Source organism: Clupea harengus, chromosome 7, assembly GCF_900700415.2.
Source record: "Clupea harengus chromosome 7, Ch_v2.0.2, whole genome shotgun sequence".
Lineage (NCBI taxonomy): Eukaryota > Metazoa > Chordata > Actinopteri > Clupeiformes > Clupeidae > Clupea > Clupea harengus.
Window position 1 is genome coordinate 20,724,814 of NC_045158.1, and position 20,396 is coordinate 20,745,209.

General features: G+C 44.5%; 1 protein-coding gene across 3 annotated transcripts; it reads right to left on the bottom strand.

Moving 5' to 3' along the window:
• Positions 1-1,849: 1,849 nt before the first annotated feature.
• Positions 1,850-20,108, bottom strand: golga1 (golgin A1). Of its 3 annotated transcripts, XM_012821241.3 has the most exons (24): positions 19,858-20,108; positions 18,572-18,851; positions 16,879-16,969; positions 15,687-15,761; positions 14,414-14,511; positions 14,301-14,333; positions 13,735-13,863; positions 10,776-10,945; positions 10,438-10,549; positions 10,036-10,131; positions 9,603-9,728; positions 9,225-9,320; positions 8,751-8,846; positions 8,321-8,416; positions 7,057-7,209; positions 6,354-6,449; positions 5,974-6,063; positions 5,546-5,648; positions 5,203-5,342; positions 4,520-4,678; positions 4,327-4,386; positions 3,955-4,215; positions 3,529-3,615; positions 1,850-2,830 (listed from the first exon to the last, which is right to left on the bottom strand). In XM_012821241.3, exons 2-24 carry the CDS (start codon positions 18,698-18,700, stop codon positions 2,720-2,722), a joined length of 2,607 nt encoding a protein of 868 aa, XP_012676695.2. In that variant the 5' UTR covers positions 18,701-18,851; positions 19,858-20,108; the 3' UTR covers positions 1,850-2,719. The 3 variants fall into 3 exon arrangements, with proteins under 3 accessions (XP_012676695.2, XP_031426669.1, XP_031426668.1); XM_031570809.2 differs by lacking the exon at positions 15,687-15,761; XM_031570808.2 differs by lacking the exon at positions 14,301-14,333.
• Positions 20,109-20,396: the final 288 nt, after the last annotated feature.

Consider the following 20,396-nt stretch of genomic DNA (forward strand, 5'->3'; position numbering starts at 1 on the left):
TGTGCAATGCGCTTTTTCGAGTGTAATTTTAAATCAGCCCATTTCTTTTTAACCTCCGGCAGGGTCCTTTGATGCCCCTCAACCTCGTTTACAGCCTGGGTAACACCTTGCCAGGCCAAATACTTAGATTTTGGCATTACGCCACCAGACAGGTTTCCAAACTTGGCCCGCATCTGCACCTCCCTCAGCAGAAAATTGATTTGGGCCTCCCTATAATTTTTCTTACACGTTTCTTTCTTACTTGCCATTGTCACCGAGAGTTTGTGCCTTGAGAATGCACTCAATTGATATGCTCATTAAATTCATTAGGGGGGCGTTTTGAGGGCGGATATGTGAGAACATTCAGGTGCGCACAATTGCACGATCATTTGTGATTTATAATTGAAGGATTGGCGTACACTTTTTTTGTGCATACGTTCGTTTTCTCTGAATCACACCTACGATAATTTCAGAAAAGTTCTTAGCTCAAATGAAGGATGGCTTCTACGCAACATTTTATAAATGAGGCCCATAAAGTGCCATATATGTTGAAAAAGTGGGTCATCATTGTTTCCCTTCATGAACGTACGCCACTAGATCAGACTCCCACAAGCATAGAGACACATCAAAAGGAAGCACTTCAGGATTAAAAACATCTCTTTAATCAAACCCAAGATGATGATGGTATATCTACAAACCTGCCCCTGGGCAGAAAATAAATTGCATTGAGCATCAATACTTAAAGATTGAAATCTACACCCACACATGTTGAAGACCAACGTAAAGAGAAAGAAAGCCATTTGCAGACATTTGTAGTGGCATTTGATATGATAAGGACTCAATTGGACACAGACAGTCATAAACCATGATGATTTAGTGGGGTTGTGGTAATTGCTAGGATGCCGTGAGCTTTTTTATTTAAAAAATTGCAGTCATTCTCAGCAAATTGTTAGCTTCACGCTTGTGCAGTTGGATGAGACGAGTTTTCTGTTCAACAATACAGCATTGGTTCTTTTTGATATAAACTAGGTGCCACAAACAGACTTCAGTTTACAGTTCAGCCTTTTTTTCAACAACATCAGTTCTTTTGTCATTGAACTTGGTGCTTTTTTTTTTTTTACAGTTTGTCACAACATACCAGTTTTCCTGTTTATGCTTCTGCATTTTCTATAGAAAGAGATCATCTTTTCTAAGGAAAATACAACCAGAAAGAAAAGAAGCCTGGTGGTACCGGGTTTCAGTTTTAGTCTTTTGACGGTCATCTCCATAATACGCTACATACATGAGGAACATGAGACCATTTACCACGAAGCACAGCTCTCCTCCCAGTCAATTATAAAACTTTTCCGTCACATAACAACACGCTTCGCCTGAACAAACACTAGCACAGTCTCAGCAAGAATAGCACTGACAACATCATACACGTGAAACGAGAGGTAGTTTTAACCCATCTGGATGTCATGATAGTTCTTCATGTACCATAGCAGTCTGTTAGCACATTGAGTTCACGGGGATTAGCGGCATATGCTAGTTGACTTGGTAATAAAGCCTCTCATATCTGATGGATGAAGATGTCTGATTGGTTTCACCTGGCCACGTAAGGCTTTGAGCTGATCGCTGTGCTGGTCTTTTACAGATCCCCGGACACTCGAAGTAAGGCATGCATACTCGCACAAACCACAGCCAATTAAAATGACGTTTAGATTCTATTCTCTCGCCAAAAAGCCTGTATTTAGTGTAGACATACGCACACACACAGACGCACACACACACTCTCTCTCTCTCTCTCTCTCTCTCACACACACACACACACTCACACACACACACACACACACACACACACACACACACACACACACACACACACACACACACACACACACACACACACACACACCCCTCTATACAGACACATGATGTAAAATACTGCATTTACAGACCAGACATAGGCAATAGGGGGAACAAAAAAAAACCATATACATCTAGTGATTTATAAATCATTCTCTCTGACGTTTATATACACTCATTCATATATAAATAGTCATATGGAATGTATTGTTATGTACAGATACACAAAGGCCGGCCAAAATAGGATGTTAGTTTCCAAGGGTAGGCTAGACACTCGCTCCTGGTTGAGGAAAAAAGAAGGTTCTCTGCCCATGTTGAGTTTTTTTAGTTCCCATGTGGTGTGTGTGTGTGTGTGTGCCTTTGAACCCCAGGGTCCTGAGAAAGGCAGTCTTCAAGGCAATTCCGCACCCCAGAAGCAGCAAATGCAGGACCGAAGCGGAGAGCGTATAGCAGACGGGAAATATTAGGAAGAGAGAATAAAAAAAATCTTGAAATGAAGGCAAAACTAAGAAGGGCCTCTGCATCAGGCAGGTGAGCCGGCTTACACCTGATTGCATTTACTCCCAACGAAATCACCGCAAATTAAATCAAAATAAATAACAGAAAAGGTTTAGTGTTCTGGTAGATCTGGCGGGTCTCCGCTTTCTCCTCTCTTCTTAGATGTAATTAAGAAACAAACCAAAAAAAAAACAAAGGAAAAAAAAGAAGTTAGGACAACAGGTTGGCCAGTCTTTCAGAGGTGTTCAACAAACACTCAGAAGACCCCACAGGGCAGATGCCAGACTTATAAAGCTGCAAGGGGAAACTCTCCGTTCATCCATCCTTGTCTCTGTCCCTGTATCCCTGTATCCCTCCATCCCTCCATCGTCCTCCTGACTGCTCTCTCTTCATCTCAGCTCCAGTGGTTGGGGGATGCGGACATGATGGATGCGGAGTTGGAGGATGCGGAGATGGAAGGGCGGATGGTGCCTTTGGGAGAGGGCTTGGAGCCAAACCATGACATCTAAGAGGAGAGAAACAGCAATATTTTATTTAATACAAATATTTAAAAATAAAACATTTATTTAAATATTATTTGATGTTTTTCAATTTTATTAGAAATGTCAAATAATTCACATTGTTTTTTTTTTACATCCAGGATAGATTTCATGACGCAACATTATTTCCTTATCAAATGAGGTCCCAAATTAGCGAGATGTATTTCCCCCATGCCAACAGATTGACTCATGACTGTCAGGCAGTGTATGTGAATAAACAGCCAGTCACTGAATTTTTTTTTTTTTCTAGGTCTACTGCAAAGAGAGTGAATGGTCATAGTTCCTTGGCATGGTCCCAAACTCCTTTTTAATTCTAGCTGGATGGAACCGTTCACTGAAATATTACATGTGACTGACATTTTTGTGTGGCTCTCTCATTTTGGACTGCGTTTCTCTAAAGCGCCGTGGAGCAACCACCATGATAATCATGGAAGAGAGAGAGAGCAAGAGATAGACAGAGAGAGAGGAGTGTTCAAAGATGAATGTTGAATGAATGTTATCATGTTAATGATAGTTGTTCAACAATGCTTTCAGGAAACGCTTTCCTTGGCAATTACATGCTTTGGTTGATGATTCCATGAACGCATTGGAATACACACAAAATAACCCTAACACTATCACACTGACACACACACACACACACACAGACACACACCAACGCTACCTTGTATTCAAGTGTCTGTTTCAGCATGGCCTCTTCCTCTGGACTGAAATGCAGCAGGACTGACACAGCCCTTATAAGGTGGAACGCCTGCAGATGGAGGCAGAGAAAAAGAGATGCAGAGAAGAAAAGAGGCAGAGGAGAAGAGAAGAGAGGCAGAGGAGAAGAGAAGAGAGGCAGAAGAAAGAGAGGCAGAGGAGAAGGGAAGAGAGGCAGAGGAGAAGAGAGGCAGAGGAAAGAGAGGCCGGGGGGGCATATATTACTTATACAGTAGTATTGATGTAAGTGCAGTTCAGAATGCTTTCAGCATGCATGTCTCATTGACTGAGTAAGAAGAAAATAACAATAAAGAAACACAAACAAAAAATGTCTTTCAGCAGAGATCCAACTTGAGTTTCTATGGTAACAGACAGAAATCATCAGTCTCACCTCTGCCTCTCTGCAGGACATGAACTTGAGCACCACGTGTTTGAGGTACTCGAAGTTGATCTCCCGCGAGTCCGTTAGGTCAGAGCTGTTGATAACAGTGGTGCCCGATGACCCAGAGGCATAGCTGGGGCCTGGGGCTAGAGTGGGAGCCATGGCTGAGCCAGAGGCCTCTGTGCTGGGTCTGTCCATCTGCCTCTCCAGCCTGTCCCGGCCTTCCAGGACCTTCTCTTTGCCATCGGTCTCAGTGTCTGGCTTCAGTTTCTTCAGAGAGAGAAACACAGAGAAAAGTCAAGTGTCTCCATGCTAATGATGTGATGCCACAATATAGGTAATATTTTCAATGCTGGTTAACTTGGATAGAAAGGCACTTACAAGCTCTTTCTGTAAGGTCCTCTTCAGTTCAGCCAACCTCTGCTGGAGCTGTTTTATGGTCTGGAGATCAAACACAGACACAAACAACAACATTGGCCAGGGTAGCACAAAGCAAATACTAATATTACTTATGGGCTTTAAGGCTTGACTCAGATAAGTCCATCTGTACACACACACACGTGTACACACACACCTTGTTCTTGTCACCAAGCTGCTGTTCCAGGTCCTTGTTGATCTTCTGCAGCTGGTCGAGGTCATCCACAGTAACTGTACCATTTTGCTCTCCCTCGCCGACCTCTGGGCCCTGCAGCTGCACACTCATGCTCTCCAGCTCCCCCTGCAGGTCAGATACCTGCACAACAACAACACAGAGACCACATTACTACCCACATCAGGACAATACTATCTAAAAACATGCAGAGAAGACACACATAGAGGAACCATTTTTATTAATGACAAAATATACGACAACAGAAGTCATCTGAAAAATCTGAAGAAAGAGAATCCAACTTGTTAACAAAAGCACTGCTACAAAAAGTCAGACACATAGAGAATACCAGGTTGTTTTAATCTGGCAATGTACCGGTTTCCACATATGAAAGGAGCAACAGAAATCAAACAACATGCCGAGATCATAAACTGCTCTGAAATAATTTACTAGGGAGATTTATTTTTTTCAAAAGAGATTTTGTTATGAACTTGACTTTGAATATGGCTTTGTTGTCACTTGCAATAATGTCATGCTTTCACTGTGAGAATGGGAACCTGCTGCTTTCCCTCAGGCCATAGAAATGAAGACACTCTCAAAGACCAAACAGGTAGTGCGTGTTCGGCTCTAGGACATTCTCTAGGGGATGTGCAGTCTTAGCTTCTTACCCTTGACTGGCAGGAGTCGAGCTGCTCCGTCTGTGAGATCACTTCCTGTCTGAAAGCGGCCAGTTGGGCCTCGTGTTCCTGGTCCCTCTCTGCCGCCTGAGCTCTCATCTGCTCCGTCTCAGCATGGGCAGCATTCAGAGCTGATACAACCACACACACACACACACACACAATTACAAATATGCATCCAGAGATACACACGGTTGACATCATTCCGCCACGCTTGGCTCCTAACGGAATAATGAAACCTACATTTGCATAATGGTGTAGTGCGTTTTAGCCCAGTTCGCTGGGAAAATAGCCCTCTGTCGTAAGTGAAGGTTCAGTGGCTGTGAGTGTTTACCTTCCTTAAGGTCCTGGATTTCTGCCTCCTTCGCTGCCAGCTGCCCAGAGAGCTGAGAGACCTCCTGCTGTAGAGTCTGCTGGGAGGCCGTCAACTCACCCACCTATGAGAGAAGACACATTGTTCACCTCTAGTGCAAAAATATCAACAAGCGTACGAATTCTGAGGAGTCTCTGAAGTAGAGTGGGATGCCGTGGGTACTGGACCCATATATAGTGTGGGACCCCGTGGGTACTGGACCCCTTTATGGTGTGGGATGCCGTGGGTACTGGACCCGTATATAGTGTGGGATACCGTGGATACTGGAGCCATATATAGTGTGGGTCCCTTGGGGTACCGGACCGGTATATAGTGTGGGATGCCGTGGGTACTGGACCTGTATATGGTTAGCGCTGCACTACGGCTCCCCCAGAGTGTGAGGTTCTGACCTGGAGTTGTAGCTCCTCCTTTTGTTTCCTGGTGTCCTCCAGCGCTTTGGCAATCTCCACATTTACTGTCTGACGGCTACTCATATCCGCCTGCACACACACACACACACACACACACACACACACACACACACACAGACAAAGAGACACACACGGTGACACACACACTCATATTTTGTGCTAATCTCAAAACATGTATATGTCTGGGTTATTCTGGATATTGTGATGTGTATTACCCTGTGTCTGTGTGTCAACATGTGTTACCCTGACTTTCCAGTTCCAGTTTCTGTGTGTGTGAGATGTTATGAATCAAGGTGTGTGTGTGTGTAAGTTAGTGTATGTGTATGTTCCAGGTAAGTTGTGCGATATGTGTGTTTTACCCTGGCCTGTTCCAGCTCCTGAGTGCGTGTGTGTAGTGAGCTCTCGACCTCCTCATGCCGCCTCTGCAGCTCTGCCTTCTGTTCCTCCAGCTCTCTCTACAGGGCCACAGAAACGAGGGATGAGAGAGGGTGAGGGGAGATAGAAAACAAGGAATTACACTGCAGGAGAGTGAAAGAATGACGATGTTAAGAGAGCAGAGAGGCTGAGAGGGAGGAGGATACAGAGGTGAACTAGAGAGAGAGAGAGACTTGACTGCATCATATATATTTCATGATTACAGAGGATGAGCTACAGTTACATACAGCTGCTGAAATGAAATACCTGAGGAAGAAGAATGTTAAAAAAAGAGAGATAGAGAGACAGAGAGATAGAGACAAAAAGAAATTAGGAAGAGAGAGAGAGAAACACAGGAAGAAAAGAGGAAGACGAAAGTGAGGAAGAGGAGCAAAAACAGAGACAGAGAAATAAAATAAACAGCTCCTCATTCCAGTATACAGCCTGAGTCAGCAAAATAGTAAAAATAAACAAGATGTTTGGTACCCAAAAGAAACATTATGCAATATATATTGGGTAACACACACACACGCACGCACACACGCACACACACAGACACACAGACACACAGACACACAGACACACAGACACAGAAAGGAAGTAGAATAAGCCACAAATCCACGCACACACAGTCATTCCGTCACGCACCTTGGCCTCCTGTGCTGTCGCGTGCTCGGTGTCTGTCTGCGTCCGCAGTGCGGCGAGCTGCTCCTCCAGTCGAGCGCAGCGCTCCAGTCCCCGCTGCCTCTGAGTGGCCACCTGCTGCTGCAGCCGCTCACGCTCCTCACTCCAGTCCGCCTGCTGCAGGGGCACCAGGGCATGGGTCAGACGCTAACATGGGCATGGGTCAGATACTAACACTGATGATGACAATATTGTATCTGTTCAGTCTCATTCAAGGTGAGATCAGACGCTAACGCTAATGGTAACGGAGCACTTCACTTAAACAAGTGATACTGATAATACTAATGCTATTAATTATAACAATACTGTGTTGGTTCATTCTCATCCAAGCACAGGTCAGGTCTTTGTAATGCAATGCTAATTGAGTTATTAAAAAAACATTAAAACATCAATTCATACAATAACCAACACCCTAATGCAAACCCAAAATATCTCTTCACGCCTGGGCCTACGTCAGACACTAATGCTAAAGGTGACCCTAACGCATTTCTTCAGGGCACAGGTGACAAGCTAATGCTATAACTAACAACAGCAATGCATCTGTTCAATTAGAGCAGGGTGCACGTCAGAGGTCAAAGCTAATGCTACCACATCTCCAAAGCAAGCTGTTATGAAGAGGTTCTATGTACTGCCTTAAAGGGTCATCAAATGACACATGCTAAAGGTTAATGGCTGTAGACAACACATTTTCTATTTCCTTATTGTAACATTTTCAATTTGTACACTCCTTTATTTTCTTTCAGAGACTGAGTGAGAGAGCGGAAGTGAGAGGGAATGACTGAAATGAGCGAGAAACTGAGACAGCGAATGACTAAGTAACTTCAGTCTGTGGAAAATGGTGGAAGGGGAATTTCTTTCCATTTAAAAAACACCCTGTTCAGCTCTAGCTGTGTTCAACATGGCTCAAGGAAAGTGCATCGGAATCTGAAGAGGTAAAAGTCTGGCAGGAGACTCTTTCCTTTTGAATTTTCTGTCCTTTTTCTGGACTATTACTGAACTGACAAATGTGCAAACACTACCAGTGTGTGTACTTGGCTCATGAATACATGAATCTGTTTCAGTGTCTCTGTGTATTTGCACTTCACCGTCATGTGGGTTCTCAGTAGCAATAGGGAAAGTGAGGAAATGTTGACCCACGTCTCGTGGGCACACTGCTATGTCTGTGTGTCTGTGGTGTGATAGGAAGTTAGAGCACAGGGCTGTGGACCATGGCTGTTTAGTGTTCTACCAGAGTCTGTGTGTGTGCTTCACTCTCGGCCAGTAGCAGCTCTGCACTCCTCAGCTTCTGACTGAAATTTTCGACCTGCTGCTCCAGAGCGCCAATCTGAGGGAGGGAGAGAGGTAGAGAGGGCTGTGTGAGGCATGAGGCTCTCACACACACACGCACACACAACTCCATTCATTACATCTCACATGCATATATACACACAAGTAATGTCATTCCTAGCATCATTCCCAGCGTAACACACACATGGAGACTGGGGTTTCAGATGGCTACACATTCTCAAACACCTTCATTCACAGCATCTCACACACAATCAAACATGCACTGGAGTTCACAAATATACACCTTTGATGCTGTCAATACTGTGTGTAACAGATGTACACACACAAACACACACACACACACACACACACACACACACACACACACACACCTGTTCGTCTGTTCTCTCCCTGTAGGCCTTATTTGAGTCGTCTTTGTGTCTGAGAAGTGTTTGCAGCTCAGTAACGTTACTGTTTAACCTGGAGATCTGAGGAGACCACAAAGACATCACCACTGCCATTAACAACCATTATCAGCTCCCTCTCCTTGGCAACACTATGCTTGCTGCCCCACACATCAGTAAAAACCATACATGCATCTCAGATGATGAAGAGGTGTATTTAAAGGTAGAGATGGGTGCAAGCGTGTTAGTTTGTGAGTGTGTGTATTAGTTTGTGAGTGTGTGTGTTAGTTGGTGAGTGTGTGTGTTAGTTGGTGACTGTGTATTAGTTTGTGAGTGTGTAAGTGTGTGTATTAGTTGGTAAGGGTGTGTGTGTGTGTGTGTGTGTGTGTGTGTGTGTGTGTGTGTGTGTGTGTGTGTGTGTGTGTGAGTGTGTGTATTAGGTGGTAAGGGTGTGTGTGGTACCTGGGCCTCCTGTGAGCTGACTGTGCTGGAGCGTGAGGTCCTCTCCTGTAGCAGCTCCCCCCGCGCCTCCTCCACCCTCTGCTCCAGTAACGATTTCTGACACGCACATGAGCAAAGGTCAGCACTCTCTGTGTGGTATGTGTGTGCGTTAGTGTGTGTGAGTATGTTAGTGAGTGTGTGCGTGAGTGAATTTGTGTGAGTGAGTGAGTGCGTGAGTGAATTTGTGTGAGTGAGTGAGTGCGTGTGTGCGTGAGTGAGTGAGTTTGTGCGTGCGAGTGTGTGTGTGTGAGTGAGTGAGTGCATGTGAGAGCGTGCATGTGAGTGAGTGTGTGTGTGTGTGCGTGCGTGTGTGTGTGTGTGCGTGCAGTGCTCCCTCACCTCCTTGAGCAGCTCCTGCAGGTGCTCGTCCTGAGACAGGTCACTCTCTAGGCGTCTCTGCAGAGAGCTGGCCTTCTCCTGCAGATTCCCCAGCACACGCTCCCTCTCCTCCTCCTCAACCAGGGTCTGCAGAGAGAGGGAGACAGTGAGAGACGGAGAGAGAAAACGACACAAACAGGAAACAAGAGAGAGAGAAGGAGAGACAAAAATAAAGAGAGAAAGAGAGTGTGTGTGTGTGAGTGTGTGAGTGAGTGACTGTGTCAGTGAGTGAGTGAGTGTGCGTGTGCGTGTGTGTGTGCATGCGTGCATACAAGAGATCTGGGAAGTTCAGCAAACAGCTAAGAGGAAGTAAGTAGGAGCTGTGGTGGTGATCAGCAGGTCAATGAGGTCAGTGAGGTCGTGAGGTCATGAGGACTGGGGATGCTGGACGCACCTTCTGCCTGTGCTGCTCTTGCTGCAGTTTCAGCTCCTCGTGTTCCTTCTGCAGATCAGCCAGAGACTTCTCCAGGGACAGGGTTGTCTGCTGAGACTATATACACACACACACACACACACACACACACACACACACACACACACACACACACACACACTTAAGTACAACGCATTTCTCCAGTAGCCAATCGGTTTTGATGTATGAACAAGCCTATACTTCTGTAACATATTTAGGAGAAGTAGTGTTCTACCATGATCAAAATCAGGGTCATTTTCAACTAGACACTGAATTTTTTTTAGATACATCACTCCTCGTCAAGCTACTTGAACAGGACCCTCTGTGTGTTTGTATGTGAGTGTGTATCATGAGCAGGTGTGTGTGTGTGTGTGTGTGTGTCACCTGTTGGAAGTCCTCAGAGACCTGCTGGATGAGCTGCTGCAGTTGCTGCTCTTTGGTCTCCAGCTGTGAGACCTTAAGCTCCATCTCCTCTCGGACCAGAAGCAGTTCCTCCCTACACACACACACACACACACACACACACACACACACAAACTATTAACAACAAAAACTATTCTAAGACTCCAGCTTTAAGTAAGCGAACAGGAATAGCCTGCAGGTAGTGTAGTTCAATGCCACCCATTCGTTTGGATTTGTCGAAGGATGCAGACTCACTAGATGCCCATTCCCCACAACACACAGCTGTCTGTGGCCGTATGCTTGTGGGTTCCTGTTCCTACCTCTCGGCCTTCAGCTCAGTGTTGAGCCTCCCGCTTTCTGTATGCTCCTGCTCCAGCTCGTGCAGCCTGCCCTGGGCTTCGGCCAAAGCCTGCGTGGCCGTCTGGAGCTCCCCCTCCTTCTGCTCGAGGTTCCGCTCCTGCTGGCCCAACTGCTCCTCTCGCTTCAGCAACTGCAGGAGAGAAGCGGGTAGGAGACAGAAAGGTCGAAATTCAAACTCTTTCACTCTGTTTCTATGGAAACTCAAGATATTTAGATCCTCCCCCAACAGGGAGGTCACAAAAAAGAGAGAGGAATGAGAGGGCATATTTATGTTCTAGAGATCAGATCATAGAGGGAATAAAAGGGCATATTTATGTTCTAGAGATCAGATAATAGAGGGAATGAGAGGGCATATTTATGTTCTAGAGATCAGATCATAGAGGGAATGGGAGAAATGTACACAGGAATGAGAGAAAACATCCTAGAGATCAGATGATATGAGGGACTGTGTGTGTGTGTGTGTGTGTGTGTGTGTGTGTGTGTGTGTGTGTGTGTGTGTGTGTACGTGTGAGAGAGAGAGTGTGTGTGTGTGAGAGAGAGCTAGAGACAGAAAGGAAGATAGAATAAGAGAAAAGAGCTTGAGAGACAGATGAATAATAGATGAGAGCGATGTGATCTCGGATCAGCCAGCCTCGTGAGACGGAGCTCACAGCGTCTCTGACAGTGAAGGACGCAGGCAGGCAGACAGAGTGTGTCTCAGAGTGTGTCTCAGAGTGTGTCTCAGAGTGTGTCTGTGTTTAAGACTAGACTACTGTATGGGGAGGAGAAAACTATCCCATACTTATGCCATTCAAAGCTGATCTTAGGTAGTGCTAACACTGCATGACAAACACATAGCAAAAAACACCAAACATTTTTAAATGTCTCCCCTTTCACTACACTCATCTCAAGCGGGCAAACAGACTGAATGAACTACAGGGAACACTGGCACTATGCAGTGATGCCTACAGTGCCGCTGTGTTGGCCAGACCCACCACCTGGCCCCCAAACACACTGGCACCTGCCTGTCCCTCCAGACACACCACCTGGCCCCCAAACACACTGGCACCTGTCTCTCCCTCTGAGGACAGCTTCCTTCCTGGACAAACGAGGGCAGGCCAGCCATGATCCGAAACACACTTAACGCAGCTGCTGCAGTCTGCAATCAATGTGGTTACTCCGGGGGTGCCCACTACTGTTCGATCAGACCCTGCTCTAGCATGGACACACTAGATACAATTCTGTGGGGCCCCTATGGTGCATATTCATACCTGTGCATGTGAACCCTAACAGTGTATAACCATGTCCTATGCATACGGTGCAGTCTACAGCTCTTGTAAGGGCAAATGTTACCCCCAGGATGCTGCGCTCGTCTAATGAGCGTGGTTTAGTACTGCCGTCTGTACAAGTACGGCAATGTAGACTATTCTCATTTGTAGTTCCGCATTGGTGGAACGAGCTGCCTAGCACTACCAGAGCAGGGGCGTCCCTCTCTACCTTTAAGAAGCTCTTGAAGACCCAACTCTTTAGAGAGCACCTCCCTTCCTAACTCACACTTCTACTAGTACTTAACTTGCACTTACCACAGTTACATTCCTGCACTTTTTTTCTTTTTCTTACGTAAAATAGTATTTATTGTTACACTAGGTCTCTATTGCTCGTAGCTTGACTGTTCTCTCTCTTGTACGTCGCTTTGGACAAAAGAGGTCTATGGGGAATACTTATATTTCAAATTTCATGTTTTGCATCTATGCTGCACATTTTAGTGCTGTGGGTTCCAAGTCCACAGAACGAGGCATTGAGGCTCTCTGCACTGTGGCCAGGGATGGATTAACGAACGGGCCTACCGGGCCCAGGCCCAGGGGCCCATGAGCTCAGGGGGCCCCTAGGCCAGAGCCTCTGCGTGAAGTCGCTGTTATGTATCTCTTATTTGTGGTTGAAAAAGGTGTATTTTATTAATTTGCTAATGGCTTTAATTGAGTGTACCTGTGCTGTGTTAGAAAAAGCTAGATTAATGCGACAGTGATCAAGCATAACTTTTTGGGACTGCTCAGGATACCTTATGCTATATATACCCTCAAAATGGCAAACCTGTCTCTGTCATGGTTTTCATCATTTTTAGGGGGAATCGTCAGTAGCAATCTATAACAAAATTATACTGTATGCTTATCTTACATACACTATAGAAACTATTAAAAAACGATTCAATTAAATTAATAATTTCTTATTTTCTTTGTTATTTTTGTCATATACAGATATGCAATGATGATTGCTGGGTAATATGTATCTTGTTGTCCAATGTCAAGTCTCTATTTGATCATGTGATGAGACGATACGATATAGTTAGTTTAGGCGCAGAATCTGAAAGTCAAGACTTACAAGCAGGCACAGTAGGCTACACCTGCCGGACGACGTCTTTCAAACATAAAAGTGGTGATGCATGATTTGATTTTTCAATGGACAGGATAGCCAGCCCATTCAGCCTCTCCTGCCCCATGCTGCCCCTCAGGTAGGTCTTAATCCGTTTCAAGTTGGAAAAGAATCACTCGGCTGTTGCCCTGTCACATGTAATGTCAGAAACAATAGCAGGGCAGTGCACACCTCACCGAAGGTGGATGTTACAGAGTAAACTTTGACCTGTTTACTTTCCCAATACAATAGCCAAAGTATCTAATTCGACCGTAAAATCCAACACATTGGTTGTGTTTGTGTGTGCGTGTGCGTGCGTGCGTGTTTTGCGGGCGCACAATTTTTTTTTTCGCGGGGGGGGGGGCCTTCAAAATATCCAGGCCCAGGGGCCCGTGGTTTCTTAATCCGTCCATGACTGTGGCCTGTGTATGGGACCGGAGATCTGGAGATCTGGAGATCTGTGGGGAGTGACATGTGAGCCTGTGGGCCTGTCTGGGGCTGTCTGGGCCGGGCAGGCCACTGCTGCAGTACCATGTGTTTGACTTTGGCCAGTTCCTGCTGCTGGAAGCCCTCCAGCTCGTCCAGATCGTCCCTCTTCTGAAACAGGCTCAGGCTCTGCTCCGTCATCTCGGCCAGACGCGCAGAGAGAGTGGCCTTCTCCTGAGAGAGGGAGGGAGGGAGAGAGAGACGGATATATATATAGAGAGAGGGAGATGGAGACAGAGAGAGAGGGAGAGAAAGAGAGAGATAGAGAGAGATGGAGACAGAGAGAGAGAGAGATAGAGAGAGATGGAGACAGAGAGAGAGGGAGAGAAAGAGAGAGAGAGGGAGATTGAGATGGAGAGAGACAGAGAAACAAAGAGAGAGAGAGAGAACAAAACACATACAGAGCAGAGGGTAAGGTTCAAGGAATTTCAAATCAATCTGTCATTGTGTCCTGTGGCCATATCTGTCCCAACAATGAGAACGTTTAAATGGTATGTGCTTTCATGTGAGGATTATTACATGACGATTGATTGATTCGATTGATTGATTGATTGATTGATTGATTGCTGCTCTTTCAATTATCCATTAGCAACCCCATGGCAGACACTTACCTGGTCTAACACTGCCATCTTTTCCATCCACTCCTACAAGACAAAAGGCTGAGTGAATGGCCTACATCTCCTAGAATGGCATTCTCTGACCTCACAACGCACACCTTACTCACCTGGTCTTTCTTCTCCAGGGCCAGAGCCATGCCCTCGGCCATTTTGGCTCTGTTGGTTTGATAGGACTCATTCTGGTCCTGCAGTTTCCTCATGGAGGCTGTGCAGACAAAGGGAGACACGGCATTTGGACTCTAATAGGTTTTGACTTTTGACACCTAGCAGTCATGGGGGTTGGAATCCCATCAAGAAATTTTAATTCAGTGAAAAAATCTAGTTTGTATTAAAGTGAAAGCACTCTTGGACCAAACAAGTGAGGTCACTGCTGGCTTCCTGAAATGACCTGTTCCTGAATGAATACTCCAAACCCAAAGACACATTGAAGGGATCTACATAAGCAGGTTAGTCATAGATAGCAGCATCTATTTCAATCCACTTCTGTGATACTTCTAGACCAAAAACGCAAAATGCACCTTCACATTTTCAATACTTCTAAGCTAGGAAAGACATGATCAATTCAGGGATTTCTAACAAAAACACACACAGTACATTATGTGTATTTTTTTTAGAACTACCACAACGTTTGCCAAAACAATGCAATTAGAGGCCACTTAAAGTCTGTGGCAAGATCATCTGATTAAGGCCCAGAAACAAGCCATGGTATTGGGTTTGGGTTTATATCCATCCAGACACATCAATGGGAGAGTGATCCCACTGAAATATCTGGAGGTAGAAAATCCCATTGACAGAAAAGAAAATCCCATTGGCCAGTAAACATACATCCATTGAGATGAGGCCAGTTGGTTGAAGAAGGCTTAAAACAGCAGTCTGATGTTAAAAGAGTGGATGTTGTTGGACAGGCCTTCAAAGGGTTAAATGTGTTTCCATTCTCAGCCTCCAGATGAAGAATGCTGACTGCTTTCTAACTTTGTTTAAACGTATTAACAAGCACAAAGCCGTATTCATGAATACCAGTAAGGTAAGCTTTCGTTCAGCTGCCTTCTACAACGTCCTACAAGTCCGTTGTTTTGTCTCATCTCATTTTGCCTCATCTTGCCGGATGAATGTGAACTGGCCTGAGGAATGGAAAAAGGTCCTAGAGGGCCTCCATCTCCCAGCTCAGTAAATTAATTTGGCTGTAGTGGAGCTCTCGCTCTCAGTCCCTGTCCCTGAATGACGGAGGGTTTTAGTTGCCTCTATGTGTGGTGGGGATGGGGGCAGTGCAGTTAAATGAGAGCGGGGAAGGGGTAGGCAGGGTAAAAAATATGGATAGCGGACAAACAGGTGAGGAAGAGGAGACAGAGGAGGAAGATGGGAGGAAGTTGAGGTACGTACAATCCTGGTGTGTTTCTAATGCAATCTCAAGCTTCTCCTTGGTCTTCTGCAACAGCCGAAGCTGCTCTGCATAGTCTATGGATGGGAGGGAAGGGGACACACACGGACACACACACGTACACACACACACACACACGCACACACACGCACACACGCACACACGCACCCACCCACATAGCATAAGAACAGCCAAGTAACGCACAGACACACAAACGCTCGCACACATGCAGACGCACACACACAGAGGAGGGTAGCAGGAGAATGAGGGTGCAAAGTAGGACGGGGGGACGGGGAGGACAAACACAGGAGGGAGAAAACAAAAGGATAAACATGATTGAGCAGATAAATAATGAAGGGAAACCAATGGCTTTGCAAAATGAGAAAACTAGCTAAGAGGCTGCAGGATCTGTTAGCACCCTATAACTTTTCCACTATTGAGGTCTGATAGGTTTAGGTTTTTGTCATCTATGATGGACCCAACAACACCTAAACCATAAAATACATTTATATGTAAACCTAATGACTTTATGTGGGAAACCCCTCAAATCCCCTTGTTAAGGTTGTCATTGATATGTGATCATAAAATTATACATAAGGTTCAGTTAAATTGTCTAACTTGTAATGATATATTGCATTACATTTCTAGTATGGTCAAATCTAAAACATAGTATTCAGTAATATTTAGTTAGCATCTGACAGAATTTAATACAAAATAAAACAAATCATGAATGCTTGTCTGTAGAATTCACAGGCACTTTTAACAATGATGTTAAACTCACATTCTGAATTCTGGGGGACTCAGGGGGTGCATAGGACAAGCTTAATATGGTTTACCCCTTACACCAGACAGTGCTACTGAACAGGATGACTGAGTCAGGTTTATCTAGTAGAGCTAGAACTTCAACACTCCAGGGAGTAGATCCTCCCAGAAGAGAGCCACACCACACCATGCAGAATTACAGAGGAGAAACATATTTTGCTGGAAAGTATGACCAGGCTATTTGTGATACTGTGGGGAACCTTGAACACAACAAGAGCAACTAGACACTTCTCTTTAAAAATGATGTTTCTAGTATTTCAAATGCTGTTGGACTGTTCAAGCATAGGCTCCACTTTATGTTTGTGCAAGTGTGTGTGTGTTTATGCATTTTCTTTCCCTACGTGTCCCTGTGTACGTGTAAATGTGTGTTACCTGCAAGTTTGGCCTCAAGCTTGCGAATGTGATCATTCTTGCGCAGGATCTGTGATGGAAGGTCATCCCTGGAACTGCTGCCATCAGAGGCCTGAGGAAATGTGTGTGAAAACAGAGACAGACAGACAGACACACACACACACACACACACACACACACACACACACACACACACACACAAACAGAGAGAGAGAAAGGCAGAGAGGCAAAGAGAGAAACAGAAAGAGAAAAACAGACAGATTGATTTTTGCTGTGCTAAATCAATCAATCCAAACACAGTTAAAATAAGTTTATTTAGTTGACTTAGTATACCAAAGTATACCGAAATAATCAACTTTACAAAGACAATGTGTGTTTAACTCTGATCAATACCTTGCAGTCCAATTGACTTTGTCACGGAAATCTCATTACAAATAATACAATAACACTAAAAATTACAATAAATAAAATGAGATTCTCTCTAAAGTACCGTGTCCAACCTTACTGGGAGGCTCTATAGGCCTCTTGAGGTTTGGGTTGAGGCGTCTTAATCTGTGCTTGAGTACAAACCAGTGCAACACTGTTGGGCTGTCTCCATCTGATCAACATCTTAAATAATTCAAGACAGCTCAGAGCGAAATCTGAAACCTGTAGATCAAAGCAGCTTGTGTGTGTGTGTGTGTGTCTGTGTGTGTGTGTGTGTGCCTGTGCCTGTGTTTGTGTGTGTGTGTGTGTGTGTGTGTGTGTGTGCCTGTGTTTGTGCGTGGTGAGACAAACATTTTCTGAGCTTGGTTAGAGTCAGAACATGCAGAAAAACTCTCACTTTTGTTTTGTGGCACCAAAAATAGGCCTATAATTTGTGAGAATGTGTGTGGGGCCTTGGGTGTCTGTTTCTAATGTTTGAGTAAGTGAATGCATCACTGAATGATACTGTGTACTGTACTGTATGCACGTGGTGGTACATACCTGTTTCATGTGGTTGGCATACTAATGGGATTGTATTTCACTTTTCAGTAGTGCATGTTTAGTGGAAATATCAATATATGTGCGCATGATATGTCTGTGTTAACAATAGCACCTAACATATAGTGACAATGAGTAGCATGTGACTAACATGTGGGCGTGGTGTGTCTTTGGTACACATCTGTCTGTCTGTCAATGTGTGTGTGTGTGTGTGTGTTTGTGTGTGTGTGTCTGTGTGAATGTGTCAAACAGAGAGTGTCACAAGGTTCTGGTTACACTGGTTTCCTGGTAGCTTTGACCGCTCCTTACATTCTACAATGACGCAGACTAAAGGGCTCCTATGAAAATGATCACCCACCTTTTTTCAACAACCACCAGTAGAGCTAATTCTGCATTTATAGAAATAAAGTGTACAGCCTACACTTTGATTTTACTTGCATGACTGAATACATGATTGGCACTGAGGCAACTGCCATATATACCAGTGATTCATGTTATATAGTGGGTAATTAAAGTGTTGTCTTGATACAGATAAAAACCACGTCCACATAAAAAAAATGGACGTGAAACAAGCTTGTGAGGATATGAGATAGAGGCGTAACTTTTTCATTACAAAGACCAACGACAAGATGGGAGACGAAGTGAAGGAGTTGCTGAGGAAAAGTAAGAGAGACTGAAAAAGCAACAGAGTCGGGTCGTACTCGGGAAAGACCTATCCGAAAAGAGAAACAGCAAAAAAAAGCACACTCACAAAGTCGTCTCCCGAGTCTGCCCCCACAGAGGTGATGGACTCCTTGCTCATAGAGCGGGGCATCCTCCCGCCTGATCGCGGGGCTGTGGCTGCCTCCTCGGCTATCTTCTTCTTGAGTTTAGCGAACATCTCTTCGGGGCAACTCTACTTGGCGGGTTGATGTATGATGTGTCCGTGTGTAATCCTCTCACATTAACGTGCCTTCGGGCTCCCAAGTCCTTCAGAGCAGACTTTGCTCACAGCTAATGGTCGGTTCATCTTTGCAACGTGTCTTATTGCGCTGCAAATAAAACACATTATCACTATCGGTCAGTGTCTGTGGAAAGCCTGATTTGATCGACATGAATGTAAGCTTATGCTGCCTGGATTGGGGGTAGTTGATTGTGAGTGTATTACCAACAATATTCGCTCAAATCAACTAACTGTTAACGATGAACTGCAAAGAAAGTCTGCTTTAAAACACTGATTTAACGATGACCTTAACGAGCAAATAAATCCCATGATCGAATGCCTTTTAAGACAGAATGTGCAATTAGATTTGACCACCATGACAGTTGTCCAATGGGATACCTTTGAGTATAAATAGATATAGATAACCTTTAAATAATCCAGGTACCATTCAAATAACAGGAGGAACGCAAAGGTTATCATATTTACCATCTTATATTTAGCTAGCACTGTCATCTCTCTTAACCATCAACACATATAATTTTAGCATCAGATGACTAGCCATCAAGCATCATCAAGTCTATCAACAATGCGTCTTCTTAAGCTTTTTAAACCTTATCTAGCTTGCCTACAACAGCCTAATGCTCGCTGATAACATTACCTACCGTGATGAACTACTAACTACAGACAGGGCTTGTACTGTGTGTCTTTGTTTACTTCTTCAGCTAGCAGCATCCGTTCTAACTCGAGGTGAAACAGAAGTGTCTGGCTAAACTGAAGACCTGGCAAGAAGACATCTAGATACCTGGCTAGCAGAAAAAGCTACACCGACCAAATATAGCGGAAGCTAGCTAGCTAGCTACATAACAATTGACAAACTGGATATCAGCTGACCGTGTCTGAAATTAGAGCGACAATCCTCTTGTGAAAATGATCGACAAGGAATGTATTCATGTTTTCGCTCTGTAAGTAAAAATAACAGTTCACGGTCCTAGCTACCAATTCAATTTAGATCGTATTAGCATTCACAGTATCATAAGGAACTGGAATTTACGTTAACAATTCAAGCTAGGAATGATAGCTTAGCTAACCTTTACGAATATTTAGGAATCACTCACCATATGAGCCACGACACACTGTCAGAATGCCGCTATCCATTGTATTATCAAATATGATCGGTGTCAACAAATTCCTTGGGTATGTGACTCGAAACTGCTGCTGGATGTATCCGCTTTCAAATGTTTACAGCGAGTTAGCTAGCCAGCTAGCGACCTAACTTCAGCACCACGTAATCTCCCTTTCCACACATGACTGATGACTGACGTTGCAGAAACACCCGAGAATCCGGAAGCCTGTACACGGTGAAGTCAGAAAAGAAGTGCAACTTTGTATCTATCAGTTTAAGCCAAAGTAGTATACAAGGTAGTTACACTGTCCCTAACTGCAATGCCACGGGATCGTAAAACTTAATGTTTGTAACAGTGTTTCGGTCTTCCACAATCCACCTAAAATACCTTTAAACCTACTGTATGTTTCAACCCATATGAAGCATATTTAAACAGAATAGGGGTATTTCATTTGTATAAAGCACATTATTTTAGAACAGTTTAATTGTCTGTATATAGCTTTCAGACGTTCAACAACTTTAATAATAACG

What these genes read in the sequence shown, in the direction of transcription:
- golga1 (XM_012821241.3), bottom strand. Translation starts at nt 18,700, where the DNA reads ATGTTCGCTAAACTCAAGAAGAAGATAGCCGAGGAGGCAGCCACAGCC. An exon ending in ATTAGAAACACACCAGGATT is followed by an intron (nt 14,512 to 15,686) that starts GTACGTACCTCA and finishes TTGTCTGCACAG; the next exon opens with CCTCCATGAGGAAACTGCAG. An exon ending in TCGACTCCTGCCAGTCAAGG is followed by an intron (nt 4,679 to 5,202) that starts GTAAGAAGCTAA and finishes GTTGTTGTGCAG; the next exon opens with GTATCTGACCTGCAGGGGGA.